A 19,498-nucleotide genomic window follows, 5' to 3' on the forward strand; every position below is an offset into this window, starting at 1 on the left:
ATTACACACACTACAACACACACACTAAGGAGATGACAGATTTTTGAGTACAAACCTATGCATACTAATTATGCTCTTTTATTTATGGTTGAAGTCTGTTGACAACAAGTTGACAAATTAAAAATGGAATAAAGCTTTTTTTATTGAATCTTAGATAAAGACAATGCTAACACTGCCAGTCTGAGATCAGCTGAGTCTCAGAGACAAGAGTTGAAAAATATATAATAAAGTCAATCTTTTTTACAAAATATAGACCGTAGTTATAGTCTTAATGTTGTTGAAACTAAGGTCAAATTTCGACCATTGGGCGGTCTCTAGTTCAAATAAAATGCCAATTTATGACAAATATGACATTCATCTAGCCACCTAAATCACTTATGCAATGCCACTGCTGTTTTTTAGTGGCATAGAGCATTAATTGTCATCAAATAGCATTATATTAGAACTAGAGATCGCCCAGTGGTCGAAATTCGACTTTTGGCTCCCCGTTTAAAGTATTGACTATTTCAGATTTAATGAAAAAAACAAAAATCCATTTTTAATTTGACAACAGACTTCAACCATACACAAAAGAGTATAATTCGTATGTGCTTGTCATTAAAAAAGATGGTAGTGTGCACATTGTACTGTACGTGTAATATTTTGTTTGTTAAAAAATGTATGATAAAAGCATAATTTTAAATTAATATTAACACGATGCATTCCTTCTCCATAATATAATTAACTACAACTGTACGAAATTTCATGCTCCTTCGTTTCCGTATTTTTCGTCAAAAGGGATCCAAAGTTTTTCGGTCGCATATTTATATATTTTGTCGGTCGCGATCGCATGCCGCGTTTATCGGAACGGTACCTTTAAGATGACTTTCAAATTTTGTCGGTTGCGGTCGCTTGTGGCAAAGATCGGAAAGTCACCTTAACCTTCAAGTGGGAGCGTTCTCTCTTGTAACAACGCGCGTATCCAAAATATATTAAATAAAAACGCAAAACACTTTTGATTAAACGTTATTTATTATTTTATAAATATAATTAGTACTCTTTTTGACCGACTTCCAAAAAGGAGGAGGTAATACGTTCGGCTGTATGTATCTTTTTTTGATTCAACGTTTACTGAGCTCTTTATGATCCGATTTTTTAAATTATTTTTGTATTGTATAGGGTTTAGCTCGAATTTGGTAGTGGTTTCGACTTTTTCTGAAGCATTTAAGGTAAATGCTACCAAAAAGTAACATTTCGCACCAGCTTATACCCTGGATCCGAAGGTGGGTCTGTCGCTGGTTTACACCACAGTTTTTCGAACCGCGGTTCGAAACAGCGAAGGATCGTTTTTTAATTACCCGATTCATACCGCGGTTCGAAACAGAGAAGACCTGTTTTTGAATTAGTGGAATGGAACCGGAGTGTAGATAGTTCTATTGTTACATATTCCTTTAAGTGCAGTTAAGCTCAACATAATTAAGAAATCAAAAATATTAATTTCAAGTCTTAAAACCAAACTAAAGTAAAAATATGCGAGATAGGCGCAAAAAATTCCCGACTTAAAAGAATAGGAAACATCATAAAAGTGTTATTAGCGGGTGAAATAACCATCGGTCACTGCCTGGAAAAATTAAGGGTTTAAAATTAACTTTATAATAATAATAATTTTACTCCTTTTGATTGTTTTACTACTTTGTTTTTTTTTTATTATTTTTGATTATTTTAATTTTTCGATTAAGATTTCATACAATTATGTTTTTTTTTTATTTACATTAAATATTATTCTTGTTGATTTGTTTAATTTTTTACTATTATTTTATACAATTATATAGTTTTAATTATTTTTATAAAGATCAAGTATTTTCTTTTTGAATATTTAAAATTTACGACTGTGATTTTATGCATTTAAAACCTTATTATTATTATTAAAGTTTCCATTTTTTATGATTTTGAAAGAAATGTTATTTCTTTATTAAAATGTGTTTTTATTCCTTTTTGAAACCACTTTTCTATACGTCTGTTACAAATAAATTAATGAGACTAAAAAAGTTTGTTACAATAATTATTGGCTTAAATTCGTGGTCCGAATCCACCCATAGCAAAAAATAATTAATTAGTGGTTTCACACCACTCCAATCACCGCGGCCGCGGTATGAATCGGGAATACAAAATATTTCAAAAACGGTTCTTCGCTGTTTCGAACCGCGGTTCGAAATTCTATGGTGCGAACCAGCGAAAGACCCCCGAAGGTACCCAACCGAAATAGTAAAAAAATTACGTTTATTATATGCCACCCTTAAATATTTAATAAATTTTGTTTTTAGTATTTGCTGTTAAAGTGGCACCAGATATACACAATCTATTTAATAAAAATTCAGAAGTCTAGCTATAGCGGTTCTGGAGTTACAGCCTGGAGACACACAGGCAGACAAACGGACACACGGACAGACGGACAGACATCGAGGTCTTAGTAATAGGGTCCCGTTTTTACCCATTAGGTACGGAACCCTAAAACAAAATAAAATTTATATTTAAGGGAGGCTCCCATTCAACGCAATTGATAACGAGCAAAAAGCGTCGAAAAAATCACGTTTTTTCGACCTTTTTTGCTCGTTATCAGTTAAGGTACTTGAAATTTTCAAAAAACTTTTATTATAATATATTCAGTACTTTATAAATAATTAATAATAAAATTAAAATAATATAAATATGTAAGGGGGCTCCCATACAAAAACCACAATTTTCGGCCTACTTTTGCTCTACAACGGTACGGAACCCTTCGTGCGCGAGTCCAACGCGATTATTTTAAGATGGAAGTTTAATACTGTAAGATATACACGCTACGGTCTACCGGAGAAGTAGCCCGGAATTTGTGTGGGATTTTTTGGACCTGCGCAGGCAACCGGCGCAAAATCAAAAATCAATTCTTTCGACTGACACCTGCGTAGGCATTCCTGCGCAGGTAAATCAGAATATGTGTGGGAATAGACCTGTGCAGTTTTTGGACCTGTGCAGGCAACCGGCGTAAAATCGAATATCAATTCTTTCGAGTGACACCTGCGCAGGCACCTGCTCAGGTGACCTCTCCGGACTCCGGTAGACCGTAGCGTGTTGCAGCCATTACATTGCAATTAAGCCGCGGACTTATGACATTTTTATTAATGATCGTCCGGTACTGTTTTGACTAAATTTAAAACAACAATATAATGTATTTTAAAATGTGTAATCATTGTAATATTGCTATTAATATCCCCATTAGATATAATACAAAAAATATGTTTAGAAAATGAAATGAGTCAAATCAATACATAAAAAAAACATCGTTTTACATTTTACTCCAATTTGGACACCAGGTAGCCAAAAACGAGTAGACTGCTGGTCTCTCCGGTAGACAGTAGCCGAGGCCCTCTAATAGAGATGGGGTCTGTCTCACGGATTTTTGGAAATCGTCAAAATTGATCACTCCATCTAAATCCATGTCCATCCTCTTGAGCATAATATCAACAAACTCCTGAAACAAGAAATGTTTACTTCATGTAACTTCCACAAAGAAGGTTTGTTTACACACTTAAATGTTTTTAATTTAGGGCTAGAGCAGGATTTTTATAACCGTATTAATTAAGTTTTCACTTCACATCACAAACATGAGTTAGAGCCTAGAGGTGATTTTTTAAAATCAAGTTCTTTATCTTTATGTCCTTGGATTATCGGAAAATATTAATGAATGCGGTAGGCATTTGACTAGCAAGAGGGACAGCATAGGCTAGAAAAAAAAATTAATAGTAGTAATAACTCCTACTCGTAAAGTCCTAACCATATAATTTATGAAATACCTCCTATTTGAAGAGCAACTTTTGTGTTAAACATGAGTATCATCTTATATATAAAATTCTCGTGTCACAATGTTAGTTACCGTACTTCTTCGAAACGGCTTTACTGATTTTTACCAAATTTTATATGCATATTCAGTAGGTCTGAGAATCGGCTACTGGCTACTTTTTATATTGATTAGTGCATTTGTTGAATAAAATATAATAGTAAATTACAATTTACAACTCAAGACTGACGACGGTCATTGTTTGTGCGACGGGACAACGATGGACGTTCCCATGGTGCTATACTTATTTAGTCACTTCAATAAAATAATATGGACAAAATATATTATATGGCAAAACAACATTTGCAGGGGCAGCTAGTATAACAGCTGTATAATGTTAATATAGCTGAAATTTAAAAAGGGATCCGATGTTTTTCGCTCGCGTACCTATTAAGGCGAGCGAAAAACTTTGGATCTCTTTTGACGAAAAATGCGGAAATGTGATATTTTTCACAGTTATAGTAATTTTATATGGTGAAGGAGGTGAAATTATGCTTTTATCATACATTTTTAAGAAATAAAACTTTACAATAATTAAATTTAAGGTCGAATTTTTTATTTTTGATTTTGAGATTATGAATTCTTGGGTAATCTTTGTATTATATTACAGTCACGGAGGGAAGGGGCGCAGAAAGATAGAATTTATGTACAATATGCGGTATGAATTTTGATGGCCGTATGTAATACTCATAATATGACCACTAATATGCTACATATTCTATATCAGCATCTGAGCAAATGTTCTAAATTTCAAAAGTGAATGTAAGTACGTATGTATGTATGTTTGATGGTTTAAATATTGTATGTATGTATATAGGTATATATTTATGTTTGTGTTCGCATATCCCTGGAACTACGAGTCCGATTTAATAAATTATTTTTTGTTGTACTAAATATTGTTCAACTTAGGGATGCTGCAAGTTTCATGAAAATATTAAGTGCAGTGGTTTCTGAGATACGGAATTTAAATTATCAATTACGTACAAATTTTGAAGTCGGTTTTACCTTTTTAAAATACTATTAACTTTAATGATTGTTAAAGTTTTTTTAACAGACACATTCCCAGCTCAATTCATGTTTAATATGTGCTCCGTTTACAATTTCAAATTAATGCTGTCGTTTCATGATATTATATTCAGCTCGTTCTTCATTAAACTGCAAGCTGCACAAATGTTGCATTGCAAAAGTAGAATTCGTGTTCAGATTGACGATACATTAAAATATCCGATACATAAATATCGAAAAGTAACAGAATCGCGATTCAATAGGTATTTTTATGTAATCGTTACATGATTTTAATTAAAAATAACAATTGAGGAGTTTAACCCTTTGGTTTTTCAATTAATTTTCATGGGAGCGTAGCCGCCGGCAACGAATGTTATATCATGATAAGTATTTATATTTTTGGTCATAACTCATAAACCTTCACCCAACTTCACCTATATAGAGCACTGTTATAGGCTGGCCAATAATAATAATATCGCTGACGCTATGGACGCTCCACACCACGTCAGTCTAGTCCTGTGGTAAGTTCCTGAAGGACGCGTGTTACGGGTATCAGACAACGGAAATACATTTAACTAGACGTTCCGTGCGGCTTCGCCCGCGTAAATTAGATATTTCACAGACAAATTAGTCCACAAAAATAGCCTATAATCCTTCACGTGGTCTACTTCTTATCTGTACCAAATAACAGAAAAATTGCTCCAGTAGTTCGTGAGATAAGCCCTTTCAAATAATTCCCCCTTTTTTTCCATTTTTCTTCTATTTCTTCGCTTCTTTAGTTTTAGCGTGATAAAGTGAGGAGCTGGCGAACAAAACCGGACAAGGCCACCAGTGCACAAAAGTATATTTTTTTCAAATCGTCTTCTCTTGACCCATCTGCGTCAAGTCCTGTTAATTATTTCAATTAAAATCGGTTAATAAAGCTTTAAAAAGTCAATTTTCAAACAAAACCGGATTAGTTCAGTAGTAGTAGTAGTTGATAATTACTAGTTTTTTGGCCACTGTGTAAATTTTTTTCTCGCGGACTAATCCGGTTTTGTTCGCCAGTTCCTCAAGTATACCCTATAGCCTTCCTCGATAAATGGGCTATCTCACACTGAAATAATTTTTGAAATCGTACAAGAAGTTCCTGAGATTAGTGCGTTCATACAAACAAACAAACAAACTCTTCCGCTTTATAATATTAGCATAGATTGAATAGGGGCAAACCGCATTAATAACGTCTCCATAACAAACTCGAAAATTGCGTACACTCAGGAGTGGGGTATCTATGGATAGGTGTTCAAAAATCATAATGAGGTTCTAATATCATTTTTCTAACCTGAATAGTTTGCTAGAGAGACTTCCAAACGTGGTAAAATGTGCCCTCCTCCTCAAACTCCTTAATAGGTGCATAATAAGTCTAAAAATATATATGATGTACATTACTATAAAAACTACCAACGAAAATTGGTTTGAACAAGATCTAGCAAATAGTTTTTTTATACGTCATAAATAGTAAACCTTTAATTTAACTTTCATTAAATCAACTGACATTTAAAAATAAATCAAAAATCATTTAATTTCATAAAAATAAACCTTATTGCTGTTGCAGAATGCTGCGGAACCCTTCATGGGCGAGTCCAACTCGCACATGGCCGGTTTTTTTATTGTATGGGAAAATTCCTGACATTGGGGTGCTTGCCCATATAAATCACAAAAAAAACTTTGCTCTTCCAGCTCTACTACTTTCACAGCGAACTCCATACGTCATAATACATACACACCCTGAATATGAAAAAAATATAATACTTTTAAATATTAAAAACATTAAAAGGTATTGTCACTATGTTCTGTTACACCCTGTAAATGCATTTAACCTTAACCGCCTATAAGGTCACTATCAACGGCCCACTATATTAATAGCAAGATCAATAATTATTATCATCGCACAAAATAAACGTTAATGAATCCTTTGAACGTTTACTAATTATGGTACTTTATTTTAAAACTTCAATCAGCTCCAACTTCCCTGTTATTGAGATCAGATAAACAGCCAAAGGTCAGGAATTATAGAATTAAAATAGAAACAAGATTTATTTTTATGGATATCTTAACTGCTTCGAGCACGTGTAGCATTAAATAGTAGTACAGACCGTGCAAAACTTTTAGATTGCTGGTCGGTTATTCTGTATCTTTTTAACCTACAAAACACTCAATCTTTTTAAAAGCTTTTATTTAACTTGCTCTGTATGTATGTAAGTATGAATGTTCTTATCTGCCTATGAATCATCAGAGAAGTTGATTCATAGGCAGATGACGGACCTGCGTAATTTGGTCAGTGACCAATAAATACCAAGAAATCTTTTGCAAGAAGTTTTGGGTTTGCTCATAAATACAAAAAAGTAACTAAAAGAGTTGTAGCGGCCTCAGGGTTAACCAACCACACATTCATATCTGTAATGTACTGAATCGGTTGATTACCTATTTAATTATTATTATGTATAATTAATTAATGTTCAGAATATTTTTGCTGATGCTACTTCCTTAGCAAACTGTCATTTTGGGTTTATTTTGACAAACTTAAATACCAGAGTAGACAGAATGATAGAGTATGCCGACTTAGAACTGATGTTGAAATTTTTAAAGACGTATTATGGCGAAAATCGTCGCTAGGGTTGTCAAATTATTGTTACCTACGAATTTAAAACTATGACATATTCGCTGGACGTGTTCCTCTTTGGTCGTATTGTTGTTTGTGTTTTGGCACATGCGATTAAAATTGTCAGAATCCAATTTTGAAATCTTTATTTTAAATATTCAAAAATAAATTATATCAGCCAGCGCGAGGCACATTCCGTTCATAATCCTAGTGAAACCCGACGAATTTGATAGATATTGAAACCTGTCCGTCTCTTTGCAGTCGAACTACTCGTTCGAACGGTCGTTATGTCTATTGTGTCAATACCATTAATCTGATCGCACGCGGATTATAGCATACCAGCTGTCCCGGCAAATGTTTCTTTGCTATATAAAGTATTTTGCCCGTATTATTTTATTGAAGACGTGACTAAATAAGTATGTCACCATGGCAACGTTCTTTGCTATCCCGACGCACAAACAATGGTCGCCGTCAGTCTCGTGTTGTAATAATTTTCTATCTGGGGGCACGGCAGTGCCCCCGCCAAATCGAGCAAAAAAGCGGCACGGCCGTACCATACTTTTCTCGAACTAATTGAGGCTCTTTTTGACCCCCTATAACTTCGCTGTGGATAAACCAACAAGCCTGAATTTTCAGTTGTTAAGCAAGCATTGTATAAACACGGTATATTTAAAATTTATTCAATTTGAACGGGTAGTTTAAGAGCTGTAACTTGTTAAAGTTTCTTAATTTTGTCACTGACTGACTGACTGACTGACTGACCGATCACCAAAAGTCTTCTAGCAGACTGATTCACTGATTGATAACACTTCTAGAGATTGATATTTATAGTTGTAAAAGGTACCAAAAAGGAGAAAAGTAGGACTCTACAAAAAGAATTGAGATCCCATCAAAAACATTCTGTAAAAAAACCAAGTCTCGCAAGTCGCAACTCAGTTTTTATACCGTAAAAATTTATGAGATCCATGCAATACCAAGTCGGTTAATTTATTCAGTCCCTACCTAGGGGACCTTCTGTCTCAAGTTAGTACGTAAGTTATTATCATATCAATATTAAAAATCTTTTACATTTTAAATAAATAGATCGACTTGGACATCGCATGAAAATTGAAAACATAATGTATCTTACAATATATACATAATTATTATATTATTAGATTGTTTAGTATATTGCGCTCCATGCGATTGATGCAGGCCTGTAATGCTGTGTGATACTGTATAGTATAATTATACTAAATAATCTAATCATGCGATGTCCAAGTCGATCTATTTATTTAAAATGTAAAAGATTTTTAATATTGATATGATAATAACTTACGTACTAACTTGAGACATAAGGTCCCCTAGGTAGGGACTGAATAAATTAACCGACTTGGTATTGCATAGATCTCATAAATTTTTACGGTATAAAAACTGAGTTGCGACTTGCGAGACTTGGTTTTTTTACAGAATGTTTTTGATGGGATTATTTATTCAACAAATGCACATATCAATATAAAAAGAGTAGCCGACTCTCAGACTCACTGAATATGCTGCATATAAAATTTGGTTAAAAATCAGTACTGTAAAGCCGTTTCGGAGACGTACGGTGACTAACATTATGACACGAGAATTTTATATATAAGATATTACCATAACTAGCTGTTCCGGCAAACGTTGTTTTGCCATGTAATGTATTTCACCTATACTATTTTATTGAAGTGACTAAATAAGTAAGTCACCATCATGGCAACGTCCATCGCTATCCCGTCACACAAACAATGGTCGCCGTCAGTGTCGAGTTGTAATAATTTAGTATTATTTATACAACAAATGCACTTAACAATATAAAAAGTAGATGTTGGCCGATTCTCAACCCTAGCCGATATGCTCGCTAAGACTCACGAAAATCGGTCGAGACTTTTCGGAGGAGTTCAATTATGCACACCGTGAGACGAGAATTTTATATATTAGAATTTAGATATAAATCCAGCTTCCAGCCTTAATTACTCAAAGTCCGAGCGTGGCTGTACCGTAATACAAACGTAACATTGAACTTGTAAATATGCCAGTGTCATGAAACCTTGTTCATGACACTGGCAGCAAAAATGTGAAAGGCGTCAAAGTCATCTCTTTGTGAACTCCAGTTCACAAAGAGATGAAAATAAAAATCGGCCAAGTGCGAGTTGGACTCGCGCACGAAGGGTTTCGTACCATTATAGAACAAAAATAGGTATAAAATGTGTTTTTTGTATGGTAGCCTTCCTTAATTATTTATTTTATTTAAATTTTATTATTAATTACTAAAGTATAAATACAACTGAGTATTTAGTGAACATTTGCATTATTGATATCGAGCAAAAAATAGCAAAAAATTAAGTTTGTTGTATGGGAGCCCCCCTTAAATATTTAATTTGTGTATTTGTTTTGTTTTTAGTATGTGTTGTTATAGCGGCAACATAATATATACACAATCTGTGAAAATTTCAGAAATCCCGTTAAAGCGGTTCTTGAGATACAGCCTGGAGACAGACAGACGGACAAACAGACAGACGTACAAACAGACATCGAAGTCTTAGTAATAGGGTCCCGTTTTTGGGTACGGAACCCTAACGGACTAACAAAAAATGGCCATGGTTTTGCATAGAGAATTTATTAAGCTGACCACACACGAGCCTCCTCTCAATCCAAATAGCGTATTTGCTGTCCAAATTCATTCCGAATCTTGTACACCGATTTTACTTTTTATTTCATTTTTATGCAATACTAGTAGACACCCGCAAATAAGTTGCGCCAATATTTGTTTATCGTGCTGGAACTATATTTTTTTTTATTATGAAAAGTATCCTTTTCCGGAACTCAAAGCATATTCATACCAATTTTTAACAAAATTGGTTCAGCGGCTTGGGCGACGGGCGTGAAGAGGGAACAGACAGACACATGTACATTCATAATATTAGTATGGATTAACACTTCGTTCCATTATTTCATTTAGTCCTAGATTTCCTGCCTTGATGTACCTATTCTCTTGTGTAAAGTTTATTTAACGTAAATGAGAAAATAGTTTTTATTATTCGTAGTGAGAACATAATTTATGCTGTTTAATAGAAAACTTACTGAACCGAAGAAAGAACATTAACACTTTGTTCAATGCCACTGCATTATTGAAGCGTCAATAAATCGGGGTGATATTATATAAGGAGTATGTGGCGTGCAGCCATTCCAAACGGATGTTGCGTATATGGCCAGCTTCACGCAAGTTCACAGCTACACCACTGAGTAAAGCCCAAAGCTAGATATCGACCAAACACCCAACCTTCAAATTCATACGTGGGAGTAATTCTTTTACCACTATTTTTAATAAGAGAGACAAAAAATAGCAGGTGACGTGAATGCAAAAGGCTTCGGCGAAAAATAGAAATAAGGCTGCGTTTCCACCATAGATGTATTACGAGGAATGTGTTTTTGCGAACCAATAGCATCGCTTCATTGACGTGAGCTTGTCGTGACATCGCTCAGCGCGGCGATGCTATTAGTTCTCAAACATTCCTCGCAACACATCTCTGGTTGAAACGCAGCCTAACGCGGGACGCGGGACGGGAGCGTCTGCAACGGTGTGCACACCTGCGCGACTACGGCGCGGCGCGGCAGTTCGAACTGCGAACCTTGCGAACCGTAGATTATTCCCGGGCTCGAACGTCACATATTGCAGAAGCTCCCGTTTCGCAGTCACTTTAGTCGCGTAGGTTTGGCTGAAGCTTAACGTCACTCATAGATAGGTACCACAGATACAAGATTAAAATTTTTAACCTGTCTTAATTTACACGAACGGAATGGAAGCTTGAAGCGTCAAATTTGCCTTAAGACGCGGGAATTTCCTGGAATGCACGATGATTCCCGCGAATTCCCGCGTCAAAAAAACATAGACTAGTTCGCGCCACTTCCTGCGGATTCCACAAACGGCACCCGAGAATTCTGGAGAATTCCATCGCAACCGCGAGTCCAGTTTTTTGGCGTATCTAATGTCTGTTTTTTTTTTTTTTTTTTTTTTATGAAATAATGCAAACGAGCTAACGGGTCACCTGATGGAAAGCAACTTCCGTCGCCCATGGACACTTGCAGCATCAGAAGAGCTGCTTTATACATACAAGTTTGGGAGTTTCGGAGTTTATTGAGAACGGAAAGCGTACGCTACTACGTGAATTACATTCATCATCATCACTACCATATTTAAATACCATGCATCGTCCTTTGATTATGTCGAGTCTATTATTATCTTACTAGTCTTTTAGATTGAGACTCGAGTTTGTCAAGCGATTAAAAAAATCTGTATACTTACTAATATTATAAAGCTGAAGAATTTGTTTTTATGTTTGCTTGAATGCGCTAATCTCAGGAACCAGTAGGGTCCGATTAAAAAAATTGATACAGTGTTAGATGCTCATTTATCGAGGAATATAGCTATAGGCTATAAATCAGGTGGGTGAAACTTTCGAACAAAAAAAAAATTGGGTTCCAAATTTAAACGTAGCAACTAAATTAAGTTGGATAATCTGTGCAATTTTTAAGCAAGATCGACTGTGATTGGTTGATAAAAAAGACGAAGAAGAAGTTTAAAACTCAAAGTTCGATTTTCAGTTAGTGAAAATTATTTTGTAGCAACTCTTTCAAAAATTGTAAATTAGTGGATTAATTATTGAAAAACAAAAGGTAAGCCATTGTGAAATGTAAATATAACCGTAAATTGATAAATTGAAGCAAAACTATACGATATATAGTCATACTGTGTTCTAATACAAAGTATGTCATAGTGATTATTTGCATATTTGTATAATAATTTACAACTTAAACTATAATAATATGAATGAGATTATTATTTCATGGAAAATATTATAATGTATCAGTATGTATGCAATTAATTTCGAAAATGTTGAAATGTGTCTATTGATTTATTGTAGTAATTAATTGCACGTTAAGGTTATGAACTATAATAATTTATGTATGGAAATGTAGTAAATGAAAAACTTTTCATTAATTTCAGATTTTTAGGTCCCTGTACTAGTTTGCAACATTTTAGTCTGCAGGCAATGGTTGTTAAGAAGATTTAAGGAGGAGGAGAAGGAAGGTATGGGATTATGAGAGGTGCGGCCACTAAGAGAAAATCCTCTGATCAAGTGAGGTGGTATACATCTGGCCTGAGCCCACGCGATATATTTCAGCTGTCGTATGTACAGGGTGTAACAAAACAAAGTAATAATACTTATGTGTGTATGTATAAAGATGCGCGTCCACTGGATCGGAATCGGAGCGTAAGCAGCGGACGGATTTGTTGCCTAAACCTTGTGGATTAAATGTGTTTTATTGTTTTGTGTTTATTTAGCTATGTACAATAATTTTTATTGAAATAAAACATTTATTTGAGCTCATTTCTTTTTTTTTTAATTTTTGGTATGTTTAGAGTGGAAGGTTTTGCACTAAAAAATTTTAACTTTAGTTTCAATTAAAAAAAATAATGAATGTTTTTTTTTTTTCTTCTAAGTCCGACCTCTTGTTACGTAGTATATGACATTCTCTTTGCTATAAATTATCACGCTAAAACTAATAGGACCGAAGAAACAAGGAAAAATGTGGAAAAACGGGGATAATTATTAGAAAGGCTTCATCTCACGAACTACTTGAGCAATTTTTATGTTATTTGGCACAGATGTAGAGTAAACAACGTGAAGGAACATTAGCTGTTTTTTCTGCGGGAAAATGTACGGTTTCCGTAAAATTCCTTATTTTGTCGGACGAAGCCGGGACGAAGCGGGACGTCTAATAAATAATAAAACAGAATCGAACACGCACATAAAATATTAATTAAATTGAAATCATCACCACCCATGAAAACCGAACAATTTTCAATATTAAAACCGAAGCCTTCTTTTAGTAAAATATAAAAACAGAAATTCAATAAGTCTGGACTAGAACCTCAATATGTGACTTTCACGGTCAAAGCAGCCATGATTTTTTCTTATTTGAACGGGCACAGAGCTTATTCTGGCTGCATTTATTGATTTCTGAATATTCTTTGCTATTTTTCGTGGAATGCGTTGTGTAGTTATAAACAGATCTATAAATAATTATGGTTCCGTACCTAAAGGGTAAAAATGGGTCCCTATTACTGAGACTTCGATGTATGTCCGTCTGTCCGTCGGCTGTATGTCTGTCTCCAGGCTGTAACTCAAGCTAACGGTAATAGCTAGATAATTGAAATTTTCACAAATTATGTATTTCTGTTGTCGCTACAATAACAAATACTAAAAACAAAATAAGCTGCGTCAACGCAACGCGCCGTGTGGACTGGCTCTTACGAGTATACGAGATTTATACTCGCGCCTCGTGGCTCGGCTCGCGGCGCGTCTCGCAGTTCGCGTCGAAGCGCGAGTGAAAAGTGTAAACACAAAGATCGCGTCCCCCTCGAGCTCATTTTCAAATCGCTCCCGACGCGAGCCCTGCGAGCCGCGAGCCGCGCCGCGAGACGAGCAGCGAGCTCGAGTTTACACTCAGGGCTCGCGCCGCGTCTCGCGGCTCGCCTCGTGGCTCGCGCGCGAAGGTAAATCGAGTATTAGAATTGCACCTACGCGTCGCGTTGTGGTCTGAATTGATCCTAAAGTCATACGGACTATCGCCCGCGCGCGGATTGGTCCGCATGTTGTGACATAATGTCACAACATTGCGTCGCGCTCTTCGCGCGTGTTGCCCGCATGACATGAAAAGAGGCCTATGAAATTATGGGATTGCGGACAACTTGCGATGGGCAGATCCGCACGCGGGGGACTATACAATATGTTAGGAAAAGCGTCCTTATACAACACTTACATAATTTAAATGCATAATATATGGGATGACAGTAATATGAAACAAGCACGCCTCGCGGGTGGCCGCGCCGGGCGCACGCTTGACGCAGCGAACGCCTTAACCAACCTAAAATAACTATCTAATACTACTAGTAAGTACCACTAATTAACTACTCCACAGGCAGTGCAGTAATTTTATTAATCAACTTCACAATTAAGTCGTATTAAATTAAGAAAATACGTCACAGCACAACCTTCATCAATTTAATATGTTTAGGATTGTCTGAACGAAATAAGCTAAATTAGAACATAAATTACAATTGAAGACACGAGTGGTTGAAATGGGTAACTAAAAATTTGAAAACTGCCGATTTTTTCATATTAAATAATAAACAAATAATAATAATAAATAATATCTATATACGCTTCACACCACATCAGTCTGGCCCCGTGCTAAGTACCTAAAGGACTTGTGTTAGACGTACCAGACAACGGAAATATATTTAATACTTTATACTACACATAATTATATTTAAGATTTTTATTATATCATACACATGTTTAATACACATCCAGACCCGGGAACATTGAAAACTTTTTGTTCCGTCGGCGGGATTCGAACCTGCGACCCCCGGCTCGAGTGGTAGCTCACAACAGCTGAGCCACATAGGTCGTCAAAATGGAGGCTTTAGACCGGGAAAATTATTTGAAATCAATTGAATGTGGGTTATATCTATAGCTCTAGATAATAATTATAATATTAGCTAGATGATGAAGTAGGTAAATTACGTGGTTTGTTCAAATTATAAGCGCAAAAATGAGTAATTGCTGTTATGTTTTAAATGTTACTTAGCAACTTTATCCACTCATGTCGATCGATTAAAATCAGGGCTCACCAACCAGTCGTGAACTTCGGGCGACTTTCAGGGGTACAGAACTACAGGTCAGGTGTACGGGGTCAAAAAGTAATAATTAGTTGGCAAAATATTTATATCTAACACTAGCTGTCCCGGCCAATATAAAGTATTTCGTCCATATTATTTTATTGAAGTGAATGATTAGTTAAAACATTCAACAATGGTAGTCATAGGTGGGGCAGAGTGGCGGCAGTGGGGTTGTTTTGATGTTGCTGTATAGTTATTAGTTATATAAGGAGGATCTGATGGAAAGGGTCTCTCTCTCTCTTTGGCTCTCTCTGGTTGAAGCGTTGTCGTTAGCCCTGTCTCTCCTCCTGTCAGAGATATCTGGCTCTGAGTACTTATTCGGAATAAGATCATTTTAAGTATTTGACTGGTTATACCTCAGAACAGGAAAACAAGGGTTTTACCGTTATTTCAGAATCAGTTGTTGTGTTTGATTTTGTGTCATTTATGAAAGTGAGGAAAAGCTAACTGAAGTGTACCATATATTTGCAAGTGTATTAAATAATGTTTTATTTATAACTGTTGCATATGATTTGCCAGACTGACGTGGTGTAAAGCGTCCATAGATATTATTGTATTATTATTATTAACATTATAAACTACATAATTATATTTTTAATTTTTTTTACACTTTTTTAGTAAAAAGTGTGGCCCCGTGTGAGTTTCTTACGCAGGTTCTTCTCGCCAAGTTAGTGCCTATCTCCCGAACACCAGTTCGGGTAGACACCAGTAGTAGCAACGTTCTGAAAGTATTTGATTGAAATCTATTCAGAAATAAAACATTTTTTATATCGGCCGGCGCGGGCAATGTTAATGTTCTCCTAAGCCGTTCATAGTATACTTGCAGCGGTACCAGGTGGTACACCGCGCCGATTTGTCAGCTTTTTTGAAGTCGGCCTACGGGTTCGTTCGGTCTATTGTGGCAAAAGCGCTTCGATGCTCCCACAATAGGAATTAAAACATAAAAGCTTGACTTCAACAAAATGAGAGTTGTGGCTTTGTCTTGCTTATGATAATATTTAAATATTGTTTTTGTATTAATAACATAAATAGAAACTACCACAAGATTACTCTGATACTTTATTTTCTCTCTTTCAAATTAATAAATTAAATTTTAAACTTAGGCTGTTAAAATAATAACAAAATTACGTTAATACTCTGTATTATAATAAAACTTTTGACTTTGAACTCTGCTTTCTTTTACTTTTATTACTAATTCTTCAACCTTACTTTCTGAAATATCTGTTCAAATAGATCACATTTTGATAATATTTAAATATAAGTATATACTTCAAAGGTGACTGACTGACTGAATGACTGACTGACTGACTTGCATAGTGATCTATCAACGCACAGCCCAAATCACTGGACGGATCGAGCTGAAATTTAGGTAGATGCTATGACGTAGACAGACATCCGCTTAGAAAGGATTTTGGTCAATTCTACCCCCAAGGGAATAAAATAGGGGATGAAACTTGTATGCAACTTTGTCTTTGTCAAAATTTTAAGCCGATCGGGCTAAGACTTTGCATGCATAAAGCTACTATGACGTGGGCATCTCCTACGAAAGGATTTTGATAAATTCCACCCCTAAGGGGACATAACAATGAAAGATTGTATTTTTAATAATACTACTTCTTCTGCAGAGTATAGACAAGTGAGGGCCAACATTTTATAGACAAAAATTATAAAACAAAGTCGCTTTTTTCCCCTCATGTCCCTTTGTTCCCTTTTAATCTTTAAAACTACGCATCGGATTTTGCTTATTCTTTCAGTGTTAGATAGCCCATTTATCGAGGAACGCTATAGGCTATATTTTATCACGCTAAGACTAATAGGAGCGAAGGAATAGAGGAAAATGTGGAAAAAACGGGGAAAATTATTTGAAAGAGCTAACTTGAACGCGCTAATCTCAGGAACTACTGGTCGGATTTGAAAAATTATTTCAGTGTTATATCTAAAACTGAAAGAATTTTTCAGTGATAGATATAGAAAGAAAGAATAGCCTTCCTCAATTATTGCGGAAGGCTATAGGCTATATTTTATCACGCTAAGACTAATAGGAGAATGTGGGAAAAACGGAGGAAATTACTTGCAAGGGCTTATCTCGCGAACTACTGGAGCAATTTTTATGTTATTTGGCACAGATAAGAAGTAGACCACGTGAAGGATCATAGGATCAATATAATATAGCCACTGAAAAAATTATTAGAATCGAAATTTTTTTCAGTGGCTATATATTTTATACCCGTAATTTTATACCCGTATAACTTTATAAGTATGGAAACAGTGACACTATACAAAATACACATAAGTCCCGACTCCCGAAGTATAACCCAGGAGCATAGCTGGGCACCGTTAATCAAATAGTTAACTTCGTTAATCGTTAATCCGTTAAAAAAATGTTAGCTTCGTTAAACGTTAAAGCGTTAATTTCGGACAAATTAACGCAAGTTAACGTTAATCGTTAATCCGTTAATATGTGTAATATGGCCTTGTTGTAACTTATATCATTGCGTTAGTCTACATACAAAACCTGTTGGTTTAAGGTTTTGGAAGTTAACATGTTAGGAACAAAACAAAATACTTCTATAATTATTGTATTCTACCTAACTAAATTATACTGCACTCTTCTTTATCAACATGCAAATGATTTATAATTTTTTTATTTTTTTTTATGAAATAAGGGGGCAAACGAGCAAACGGGTCACCTGATGGATAGCAACTTCCGTCGCCCATGGACACTCGCAGCATCAGAAGAGCTGCAGGTGCGTTGCCGGCCTTTTAAGAGGGAATAGGTTAATAGAGGAGGGTAGAGAAGGGAAGGGAATAGGGAAAGGATTAGGGTAGGGGATTAGGCCTCCAGTAAACTCATTCACTCGGCGAAACACAGCGCAAGCGCTGTTTCACGCTGGTTTTCTGTGAGAACGTGGTATTTCTCCGGTCGAGCCAGCCCGTTCGTGCCAAAGCATGGCTCTCCCACGTATAAACGTATAATAGTAATAAACAAATTACTCTCTTTATAAGCACCGGCGCTGAGTAATGAAATGATAATTGAAACAAATCTCTTCTTACTCGCATGCGCCTGAAAATGTATAGACTAATATTGTTTTAGTTTCGCTGCTGCCGTGCCGCGGCGCCGCGCTGCCCGCCCGCCCGGCACTTGTCGTTTCATACTAACTGTCTGAACCTGTTTTCGCGCCGTGCCGCGGTACCGTGCGGTAATTAGTAGGCATTGGATTAACGATTAACGGACTTCTGCTCATTAACGGAAGTTAACGAGTCCGTTAATATTTTTAAAAGTTAACTTAAAAGTTAATCCGTTATTCAAAATGTTAACTTCGTCTATTAACGATTAACGGATTAACGAGTTAATGCCCAGCTACGCCCAGGAGGCTTACCAGTTACCACAAAACCGTTTTGAGACTCAAACAATAGAACGAGAATGAACCGCGTCCTACTCTAACAACGTCGTTTCACGTTTGTTCGAGCAGGATGCAGCATTCTCGTTCGATTGTTTGAGTCACAAAACGGTTTGGTGGTACGGGTCCAGGATACTGGCCAGTGCTTATGACGTCATGTACCTGACGCCATATTTTACTGGTGAGACAAGTGTAACCTATTAGTACTCGTTAGCCTCACAATCCTCCATCGCGCTATCGAAGTTTCAGTGTACGGCTAGATACAACATATGAAATGACGTCAGTACCAGTGGGCTTTGGCCAGACCGAGCATGCTATCTCGCTCGGCCGGACGATCTTCCTTTGCGGCTACCACGCATGTCCCCAAAGTACTACGAGTATATTATATTTTTACATTTATTGCATTGTATTTTAACGCCTTTGTGATCCAGTGGTTCAAAGTGTAGCTCTTGACTCAGAGTTCGTGGGTTCGATTCCCGCGTTAGAAACGTGGTATTTCCAAGTTTGGTTAGGACAATGCAGGCTGATCACCTGATTGTCTGACAGGTAAGATGATCCATGCATCGGATGGGCATGTAAAAAGTCGGTCCTGCGCCTGATATCTCGCCAGTCATGTCGGTCTTCCGTTCCACTGGGATAAAATATTCTCCTGCGTAACTGGCTTGGTTTCAATGAAACCGGCCACCGTCAGTGAAAGTGGTGTGGGAGTTACTATTATTTATAGAAATTATGACAATATCATGAGCATAGAGCGCCCCAACCGCTGAACCAATTATGCTAAAATTTGGCGTGGAGATACTTTATGTCCCGGGAAAGGACATACGATCCTTTTT

At 36.2% G+C, this 19,498-nt stretch overlaps 1 protein-coding gene across 3 annotated transcripts in view; it reads right to left on the reverse strand.

Annotated features, from left to right (window-relative positions):
* Nucleotides 1-3,183: 3,183 nt before the first annotated feature.
* LOC121739020 (EF-hand calcium-binding domain-containing protein 1-like) overlaps nt 3,184-19,498 on the reverse strand; it is a 41,868-nt gene continuing 25,553 nt past the window's right edge. For all 3 annotated transcript variants that reach the window (XM_042131323.1, XM_042131324.1, XM_042131325.1), the window contains one exon: nt 3,184-3,490. In XM_042131323.1, the coding sequence (XP_041987257.1) occupies nt 3,305-3,490 (186 nt within the window). In that variant the 3' untranslated portion in view covers nt 3,184-3,304. The remainder of the gene's footprint in view (nt 3,491-19,498) is intronic.

The sequence above is a fragment of the Aricia agestis genome, chromosome Z, assembly GCF_905147365.1.
Source record: "Aricia agestis chromosome Z, ilAriAges1.1, whole genome shotgun sequence".
In the NCBI taxonomy this organism is placed as follows: domain Eukaryota; kingdom Metazoa; phylum Arthropoda; class Insecta; order Lepidoptera; family Lycaenidae; genus Aricia; species Aricia agestis.